The sequence below is a fragment of the Bradysia coprophila genome (genome assembly GCF_014529535.1).
Source record: "Bradysia coprophila strain Holo2 chromosome X unlocalized genomic scaffold, BU_Bcop_v1 contig_130, whole genome shotgun sequence".
Taxonomy (NCBI): Eukaryota; Metazoa; Arthropoda; class Insecta; order Diptera; family Sciaridae; genus Bradysia; species Bradysia coprophila.
Window position 1 is genome coordinate 550,581 of NW_023503296.1, and position 9,039 is coordinate 559,619.

General features: G+C 35.9%; 3 protein-coding genes across 8 annotated transcripts; 1 reads left to right on the forward strand and 2 right to left on the reverse strand.

The window, feature by feature from the left end:
• Positions 1-6: 6 nt before the first annotated feature.
• On the reverse strand, positions 7-3,046 carry LOC119067849 (N-alpha-acetyltransferase 80). Of its 4 annotated transcripts, none has more exons than XM_037171082.1 (4): positions 3,029-3,046; positions 2,811-2,903; positions 505-682; positions 7-439 (listed from the first exon to the last, which is right to left on the reverse strand). In XM_037171082.1, exons 1-4 carry the CDS (start codon positions 3,029-3,031, stop codon positions 105-107), a joined length of 609 nt encoding a protein of 202 aa, XP_037026977.1. In that variant the 5' UTR covers positions 3,032-3,046; the 3' UTR covers positions 7-104. The 4 variants fall into 4 exon arrangements, with proteins under 4 accessions (XP_037026977.1, XP_037026978.1, XP_037026981.1 ...); XM_037171083.1 differs by lacking the exons at positions 2,811-2,903; positions 3,029-3,046 and adding exons at positions 2,103-2,138; positions 2,232-2,325; XM_037171086.1 differs by lacking the exon at positions 3,029-3,046 and having other exon boundaries at positions 2,811-2,916.
• LOC119067848 (mediator of RNA polymerase II transcription subunit 6) lies at positions 2,615-4,791 on the forward strand. 2 transcript variants are annotated; one of them, XM_037171080.1, is made up of 5 exons: positions 2,615-2,777; positions 3,752-3,952; positions 4,023-4,197; positions 4,268-4,373; positions 4,439-4,791. In XM_037171080.1, the coding sequence occupies exons 2-5, from the start codon at positions 3,759-3,761 to the stop codon at positions 4,771-4,773; spliced, it is 810 nt and encodes a 269-aa protein (XP_037026975.1). In that variant the 5' UTR covers positions 2,615-2,777; positions 3,752-3,758; the 3' UTR covers positions 4,774-4,791. The 2 variants fall into 2 exon arrangements, with proteins under 2 accessions (XP_037026975.1, XP_037026976.1); XM_037171081.1 differs by lacking the exon at positions 2,615-2,777 and adding an exon at positions 3,021-3,463.
• Positions 4,792-7,521: 2,730 nt separating this feature from the next.
• On the reverse strand, positions 7,522-8,541 carry LOC119067852. Of its 2 annotated transcripts, XM_037171090.1 has the most exons (5): positions 8,250-8,541; positions 8,152-8,162; positions 8,025-8,093; positions 7,810-7,959; positions 7,522-7,738 (listed from the first exon to the last, which is right to left on the reverse strand). In XM_037171090.1, exons 1-5 carry the CDS (start codon positions 8,467-8,469, stop codon positions 7,655-7,657), a joined length of 534 nt encoding a protein of 177 aa, XP_037026985.1. In that variant the 5' UTR covers positions 8,470-8,541; the 3' UTR covers positions 7,522-7,654. The 2 variants fall into 2 exon arrangements, with proteins under 2 accessions (XP_037026985.1, XP_037026984.1); XM_037171089.1 differs by having other exon boundaries at positions 8,152-8,541.
• Positions 8,542-9,039: the final 498 nt, after the last annotated feature.

Below are 9,039 nucleotides of genomic sequence, written 5' to 3' on the forward strand. Positions count from 1 at the left end.
AAACAATTATTTATTAGATTCTAACTATCCGGAAAATGCAGACTCTTTTTCTTTTCTTTTTAAATATAAAATTCAAATCTATCCCTTCTCGATTATCATCTCCTTTATCGTACCATCTTCTTCATATACGTTTTCCGTGAATTCGATAAACTTGGCAATTGGCAGTTTCTCGGTCCGTACATACTGATTGGTGGACATTTTTCGTACAGCAATTTTTCATAAAATCCAGCCGAATCTATTGTGGATAGATAAATGCAGTCCAACATCAAGTAATCGGCACAATAATCTTCGGCATATTTCATGATCAATTTTCCAAGCCCTCGTCCACGGTAATATTTATCCACCACCACCGATTCGATGAAGCACGTGTTCCTGCGACCAGGAATGGGACTAAGTTTTAAATGCGCCAGAACAGTTTGATTAAAGTCTGATGTTAGCACTAAAATAGGATTAAATGGCTAAAATGGACTTTTTTTGTGTGGTTATTTTGACATTGTTCGTTACCTAAACTGGTAGGTAGATTATCACATGATGCTTCCAGCGATCTCATACGAGCAACTTCTGACCGCGGCCATTCCGAATTTATCAATCTGCAACATTGGCTCATCAACTCGGGGTGTTTGTGTATTGGAACCACATTGTATTCACCACCCAGATAGGAGACATCAACTGGAAGATAACCCTGTACGCGTAAAATGTAAGAAAAATGGAAAATTCATCGTTTGGTAATCGATTAAACATTCAACAAATGACAGGGAGACAGAACCTGTCTGGGATTCATGATGATGGGCGGAAATAACAATAAATTTCACTTTGATTTGTCCGAGAGATAAAAGTCTTGAAAGAGTTTTGTTACGTACAATGTTGATGGTACAGGAATTTTGTAATTGATGGTAACAATATGGTGACTTAGATTACAGCAAGAATTTATACAATACTTGCTTCTGAGTACATCGTACTTCTTTGCTTTGCACCTAAGCTACCTTTGTTGTAACATATAAAATTCATAACACAAATTACGGTAATTCTTGTTAAAAACCAATTTTTGATTTACAAGTGATTTCCTACAGTCGGTACTCTTCTTCAATTGATTTTTAATCACGAAAAGGCGAACTACGTTTCTCAAAACCCTTACCATAGTCCTACACTACACTAAGTTGTGTTTATTCTGATCAAAATTTGTTTTAAAAAAAATTAGTTTTTTGCAACAAAAAATCCCTAAAAATACCACATGTGTCGTCAGTAACTTAAAATTTGTCAGATTTGGGATGTTTCTATACTGCTCACTCCAATAAGTTTGAATTATAGTTGTCTCCCTCGCACTTATGGTAATCAGGGCCTATTTTAAGGAAATTAATTTCCAAAAATTTCCAAAATTTCACAAAAATTCTTAAAATTTCCAAATTTTGTTTTCTGTTAGATCTCATTCCGAAGTAATCAGTTAAGCTCAAAGACATGAGAAACAACTAAAAAGGCAGTAAAAACAACATTTGCGATGCAATCTGTTGTGTTTTTAGATGAAATGACGAAAAGTGATGGAAAAATTTGAGAATTTTTGGAAATTTAATTTCCTTAAAATAGGCCCTGATGGCAATTCAAAGGATAAGATGAAATTCTGAATTGTGAAAACCTCGTTTGAGCTTGATTGTGATAGAAAACTTTAGTCGAAGTGATCCTAATCTTAACTGTTTATTAAAAGAAAGTCCTTGTACGTTGAAATCATTTTTAAATGCTTCCAATTACAACTAATTAGTGTCAAACGATAATTTCAGTTTCAGAGTGTTGATGTAAATTGTCTGATTTTATTTCCAGCTATAGTTTTGTGAATTACCACTGTAAAATCCTGAAAGGTAACAAAATAAATTATCGATCTTATGACGTGAACAAATGCATAACCGAAGGCTAAGTGGTAAAATCTTTGGACATTTTTCTTTATTTTAAAATATCCACTTGAAAATGTCGCCAAATATATTTGTACCAAAAAATTATCATGAAAAAGGATCACCTTAATTGGACATAAACAACGAATTAAATCCATTTTACACAATTTAACTGCACAATCATACAAAACACGTCACATGAAAACATAAACACAAACGTACCAATTTCCGCAGTCTACGTAATAGTAGCTTTCGTTCCTTAATCAGTGATAATTCGTTAAAATTATACGTTTAAGCAAAAAAAAAAAAAATTAGAAAAGCAAAATTAATGGAACTTAGAGTGCTACTAACCATGACCATTGTCTAAATTGGAGCTTAAGAAGAAGAAGAGAAATTATTTGAATTTTTTTTGAAATTTACACGAGCAAATAAATATTAATACTAAATCAAAATAACAAAAGCTGTTATTGAATTCTTGTCGGAGAGAAGAAAAAAAAAAATGACGGGATTATTTTTAGCATCGTTTTTGACTAAAACCGAATCATTATTTCAGGTAGACTTGCTAAATTGTCGCAAAATTTGTTACGTTTTTATTCATGCACGTACTGTAATGTTTACCAATTCTAAGGAACACATTCAAAATTTTCGCGCTTGTATTTTTGTTATACAAAAAAGAGAACGTTCAGCAATCGAATTTTTTCTCAATTAAAAAAAGTGCGAAGAGAGTTTGATTCCCGTACGTACAATTATGGCAAAAAAGACGAAACCCAAACCAAAATAGATTTTGACACTTTGGAACTTTTGTGAAAATTATTTTTCCATTTTTCCGGTCGTTTTCGATCAAATTCCAACTTAAACTCAGTGAAATCGACTAGCTAAACATCGTACTATACTCAGGTAACAGAAATGCAATTCAAATTACAGTCTTACCATGCTTAATTTGAAGGAAATTGAGGAAATCACTTGGATAAATGTATTCTTGTTTTCATTGTACGCGTTACTGTCGTGACCACAAACATTGACCTAGAAAAACCGAAACGTTATAACTGAACGACGATACGAAAATTTGGCGCATCTGATAAACTTGAACTTTTTCTGTAACAGAAGTTTGTTTCCGTAAAAATTATTTTTAAATCCACATTACTCACCATTGTGTGTACTGAGAGTTTCGGTTACAATTAGTAATTAATTCACAAGAGTGTTAGAAATTAAGTGAATCGAATTCCTGTGCCAAAACCGTTTTATCTTATTTTGTTTTGATTTCTTTTGAAATTATCATTCATTCAGCTGCCAAAAGCCGACGATTTGCCTGCTCGTTCTTTGAACATGTCGATTTAATAAAAAAAGGAAGTTTAATCTCAGTTCAACCTGTTTGCAATTAATATAAACTTCATTATGATTTTGTGTATACAGTGTAAATTGTTCGGCTATTACGGATTACAAAGAAAATAGCCCGCGACCGACGTTATGATTAATTGCAGTGGATGTGCTACGGTGCGTTAAAAGAGCCATAATGTGAACATATTTCACTGTTCAAAGGGAATAGCCGTATGATGTCTCATAAAATCGAAGGATGCTCTAAGGTAGAAGGCGCAATTCATTTGTATTGTCCTATCGTAACATCTTTTCCTAAGTTGTTGCCCTTGGTTTCAGAAGATTTGTGATGACACAGTTTCCCATTTAGTTAGTACCAGCATGTGTTTTATTCTGTCGGCGATGTCGTCGGTGTAAATTTGTTGATGTAAGGCAAATATAAAGTGTCCGAATCGGTCGCAGATTCCAAGACATTTCACCCGTAAATTACTTACAATCCCTCAAGTTACGATCTATTACATTGCATCCTAAGACTAAAACTTTTCTAATTGTTGCAGGGTCAACATGCAGGGTCGGATGAACGTAAATTTATCACAAGAAAATCCACTATGGATATCATGGCACGACACCAATTGGATTCCAATTTTAAATCCGACAAATGTAATGGATTATTTCTCGGAAAAAACGAACCCGTTTTATGACCGAACGTGTAACAACGAAATCGTCAAAATGCAACGGCAAAGTCTGGACCAGCTAAAGTAAGTGTTTCTGTGTTAGTGTTCAAGCAATGCTCGAGTCGCGCGACTAAAAGTCTAAATTTGTGTTCAGCAACATGAACGGCATCGAATACATTCTGCTGCACGTCCAAGGGCCTATTTTGTATGTGATTCGGAAACAACATCGACATTCACCGAGCGATGTGACACCAATAGCTGATTATTACATTATAGCTGGAACAGTTTATCAGGCACCCGATCTAGCAAGTGTCTTTAATTCGCGATTGGTATGTTAATATCGTGTGCTTTAACCTTTCAATGCAGTTTACCTTAAGTTGTCTCTGAAATCTATCTCAGCTGTCCATAACACATCATTTACAAGGCGCTTTCGAAGAAGCCAGTTCGTATTCCAGATACCATCCGAACAAAGGTTACACATGGGACTTCTCGTCGAACAAAGCTTGTAAGTGTTTGCATTGAAACAGTTGAAAGTGTTGAACCAACCAATTTTTTGTAATCAAATTTCAGTGACCGAAAAAACCAAATCTCAAACGAAGAAAGAAACCGACAAGGTGAAAGAAGAACCCAGTTCACTATTCCAGCGACAACGAGTCGATCTACTATTAAACGAGCTGCTGCAAAAGTTTCCACTGCCAATGCCACCCCAACAAGTACAACAAAATGTGAATCAACCGATTCAATCGAATGGTACGAAAATGGAACCGAATGAGTCCACCGAAATTTCGGTCGAAAATATCAAACAAGAAATCATAGAAAATCCACAAAGTAATGGAGGCACAGAGATAAAAAGTGAACCATTAACCTCGGAAATGAAACCACCGCCGGAGAAGAAAATGAAATAAATTATTTACAATTTTACACGGCGGTTGTTTGTGTTGTTAATCCAGAGGTCGTATACTGCTTTAACAATGTCCTGTATCTCACCAATACCAAAGCACTACAGCGAATTAACAAGGAAACTTTGTTTGTGTTTACAATTGAATTGACTAGAGCGTCATGCGACGTATGCATGAATTTAAACGGCTTTCCGTCCCAACATTAAAATTCACTGCTACTGTTCAATGAAGAAGCGAAGCTGGAATAAAATGAATTAGACCAAACCAAGTCGCTTGATATTGCGGGTAACTATTCAGAAAGAGATTTTTTTCGACAAGATCTTTCTCGATTTGGACAAAAATTTATTTAATGACAAGAGGCATCGCAATCAGACCCACATCCAGATAGTAATCTCGGCAGATATTTAATGATCTCTTCAATATTTGAACTGATCAATTATTTCCTCGTAAATTCTTATGCATTCGGTAACGGCCATACCGCAATGAATGACGTTATCTACGAATTATCTATATTGACCTTCCCAGAACTTTATCCCTCATCCGACCATTGGCATTAAGTATCGTTTGTGTGAGGTTAGCACGTAGATACAGATGATCGCTGGTTGTGTTCACGTCAGCGGTACTTTTTATGTACAGTTTTTATGCATTAAGTCATTAACATATTGTCTTTCAAAGATCCTGTAAGGGTGAATGAACACCAAATATACGATGAGTAATTGGAAAGTTCGCTTCGAAGGTCCTTCAAGGATCGTTTCGGTTCGGTAAATGAAAAGGAAACTCGTACATTAGTAAGCATATGTTTAAATCTGTTCAATTCATCTACAGTTAGAGTTTGTGAGATTTGAGCATCAATTTGCTTCAGCTGCTTTTCAGCTGATCCACACAAACAATCAAAACTATGTATACGGTTTTACAACTAACACACGCGCGCGAGTAGCAGATCCGTATAAACAGATTTTATTAAATGTGTGGATCAGCTGGAAAACAGCTGAAGCAAATTCATGCTGCAATTTCACTGACTTCTTAGGATAGACTGGATAGATTTCTTCGAATCGTTAGAGTGAAAGTAACATTCTAGATATTCACTAGAATAATTGTTCAACGTAACCAATTTCCTGAGCAGTAGAGTGGGATAATATAAAGTTCTAGCGGATGTTACAAATAGCACATTATCATGCATTTTACGAACAATATCAGGAAATCGTTGAGCAAATCGGGCATTAGGCGAAAGGCGAATTAGAATAGATTATGAAAATTTTTAAAGATTAGTTTCAATTTTCAAGGGAACACAATAACGCTAACCAAACCAGGACCTATTTTTGAGAAAAGGTCATCCTCGTTGAATTTTCTGAAAGTTTATTTTCCTAAATTCACACCGTAGGTGCGCTTCAAAATTTGAATTTCAGATGAACCAGTGAATAAAAAAATGAAAAATAAATTTCAACGCACTCTCATATGAGAATATCGCGATTTGTCATTTTACAACGTTGCGTATGGATTGGTTTTTATTTCATACTTTTAATTTTGAATTTTCAGTGGACTTACGGCGTGAATAAAAAAAAATTCAAGGAATTCACGGGGGCAGTGAGTAGATAGTTATCTTCATGACAAGGGCAAACTTGACCTTTCATTTTTATCCCGAGTTTTCTAATGGATTTACATGCTTTTGAGTTCCCTAGGGTCGCAAATGGCTCATTACATTACGAGGGAAAACCAAAACAAATCTGTTCGGGAAATCACGGCATGCGATTACAAAATAAGGGATAAAAAGTTGAAAAGTCCAGTTTTTGAGTGAATTTTGTTGATCAGATGTTAAGCCGAAAACGTTTTCGTGAGATTATTTAACTCGGATGAACAAACCTCCAAATCTCAAAAGCTCTTTTTAAAGCATGTAATAGTTATTTACGTATCGATTGAGTAGGCCGAAAGAGTTACGTATTAAGTTTTGTATGCTTGCTAAGAGGACCGAAAGTAAAGAAATGTCAATTGAAGGGGCGAAAGCGAAAGCTTTACTTTCGGTCCTCTTAGCAAGCAAACAAACCCATTAGAAACATCGGGATAAAATAAATGAAAAGGCACGTTTTCGTGTGCTTGTTGACCTCTGCTTCGCCTCGGATCAAAAAACTTCACACAAAACTAGACGTTTCAACTTTTTATCCCTTGCCATGTAAATTTTGTGATCCGATGAAGGTTTATGAATGTAACAAGTTCCAAGTTTCTAGGACTGCATACGCGGGAAGGTCACACAGACCGACATACCATCTCTGAACGTCCTTATGGCATAGTCATAACGACGGGTGATTTTTTTTGTATGAAAAGCCCAGCTATATTATTACCATGTTTGGTATTTTATCCAATGAAAGTGTAAAACATGTATGGTCTATTGTTCGCCTGGAGGACATAACAATTTGACTTTCGTACTTAAACGCACTCATTTTCATATTATTTTGACATAAAATGTGAGTGCGTTTAAGACGAATTCGCCAATCGACCATACCTGTTCTAGACTTTCATTGATTTTATCCGCGTCAAAGTATTTGTTTTCTTCTGGGATCCTGTGAACAGACGAACAAACTTTTAGAAAACGCTAGCCGGAAGTCATCTCTAGTTTTTGCTTTCAAATAATTGGATTAAAATTATATTATCAAAATGCAACTGACAACAGCGACAAAACCGAAAGTGGGCGTTCTCGTCACTTATTTATTTACTTAGTAAAGGCATGGTAAACAAAATTATTGCAAAATATACAAACTGTTTCGGTTGTAAACATATTTTTATGTGGAAAACATAAATTTTAAAAATCTTCTATTATTATCTTTCGTCTTAGTTCTAAAAGGAAAAAAATTGTTCAAATACAGACGGATGGCGGACATTTTTATTTTTACAATCACTCTCGTCGTCGTTTAGTTGGGGTTTCATCGGTTTCATCAGCATTCGTATGTTGGACGACTCCTGGTAAATTTCTGTGTGTCTACGGAGAAAAACGTAAATGGCTGTGAGTGGCCGTCAATTTAAATTTAGAAACAAAGGCTTAGAGTTTACCATTTCAGCCAAGTATCGTTTCACTCGTAGTCTCGCTGGAAACCCATGGTATTCTTCCGGAATATTCCGGCATATATTTTCCACATATTCTTGGTAAAGTTGGATCGATATTACACCATTTTGTGATGTGGATGCAATGTTTGACCCATCCTTGAATTGAACATTAATTAATAAGATTTATGGTTTGATGGACGATGTCACAAAACGTTACTTACGATCGTTGGTGGTTGTGCAACCGCAACAGATTGTGGGACGTCGGGAGACTTTACGATGTTAAACTTATCCTAAGAATTAACTACCGTCAATGATTGTATTTTTAAATGAATCGATACCGTTACTTACAATCTTTGGACTTTGCGTTGTTATACCACTCGTAGTAGCTTTTACGACTGACTCAGAAGCATCTGCCATATTGGAAGAATGACCAGCTGCAACCAAATTTTGCTTGATTACGCCACTTGTGGAAGCCTTTATGACTGGCTTAGAAGCTTCTACCACATGGGAATGATGGCCAGTTAGAATCGGACTTTGCTTGATTAAAATCTTTATGGCTGGCCTAGCAGCTTCTACCATATTGGTAGAATGACCAGCTGCAGCCCCACTTTGCGTGATTTTACCACTCGTGGTAGCCCTTAGGACTAACTTGGGAGATTTTGACATATTGGACAAATTTTCAACTACAACCCAATTTTGCTTAGCTACACCACTTGTGGTAGTCTTTATGGCTGGCTTAGAAGCTTCAACCATATGGGAAGAATTACCAGTAACAATCGGAGAAGAGGAGCCAACAGCACCAGTTTTATCCTTAAAAAATTCGCAACCATAAATCATGCAACTTTGAAGTGAATTAATTTGTCACAACACTAAGCTTACAATGTGTACAATTGTGGCAGATTCTGCACTGGTTGTGGCTGCTGAAGTAGCTGTAGGAGCATCCACCATATTGGGAGATGTTACGCGTATGGCCGGATAATCGCCTGAGAAGAAAAAACAATTTTTTACATCCGCTTTTCGTTAAACATGGACATCTTTTCGAAGTGATCCTTTGAATTATAAATAAAATGACAACAAAAGCGAGAACATTCCTCTCCAAGTGCAAAGAGAATAAGCAATCCAAACAACGGTATTTGCCTTACAGTAGAGAGTTTGAGCCAATCGATAGTATTTGCCTTACGGAAGACAATTTTTCCGTGTTTCTTATAAGGTAAGTCCAGTGAGCCGTTGTCATTG

Excerpts from the sequence above, each read along its gene's own strand:
- LOC119067852 (XM_037171089.1), bottom strand. The coding sequence starts at position 8,469 with ATGTCAAAATCTCCCAAGTTAGTCCTAAGGGCTACCACGAGTGGTAAA. Across the intron at positions 8,094-8,151 it reads CAACGCAAAGTCCAAAGATT|GATAAGTTTAACATCGTAAA; the intron begins GTAAGTAACGGT and ends GTTAATTCTTAG. Across the intron at positions 7,739-7,809 it reads AACGATACTTGGCTGAAATG|ACACACAGAAATTTACCAGG; the intron begins GTAAACTCTAAG and ends TTTTCTCCGTAG.
- LOC119067849 (XM_037171082.1), bottom strand. Across the intron at positions 683-2,810 it reads TTTCCTTCAAATTAAGCATG|GGTTATCTTCCAGTTGATGT; the intron begins GTAAGACTGTAA and ends TTACGCGTACAG. Across the intron at positions 440-504 it reads TAATCTACCTACCAGTTTAG|TGCTAACATCAGACTTTAAT; the intron begins GTAACGAACAAT and ends ATCCTATTTTAG.
- LOC119067848 (XM_037171080.1), top strand. The coding sequence starts at position 3,759 with ATGCAGGGTCGGATGAACGTAAATTTATCACAAGAAAATCCACTATGG. Across the intron at positions 4,198-4,267 it reads GTGTCTTTAATTCGCGATTG|CTGTCCATAACACATCATTT; the intron begins GTATGTTAATAT and ends AATCTATCTCAG. Across the intron at positions 4,374-4,438 it reads CTTCTCGTCGAACAAAGCTT|TGACCGAAAAAACCAAATCT; the intron begins GTAAGTGTTTGC and ends ATCAAATTTCAG.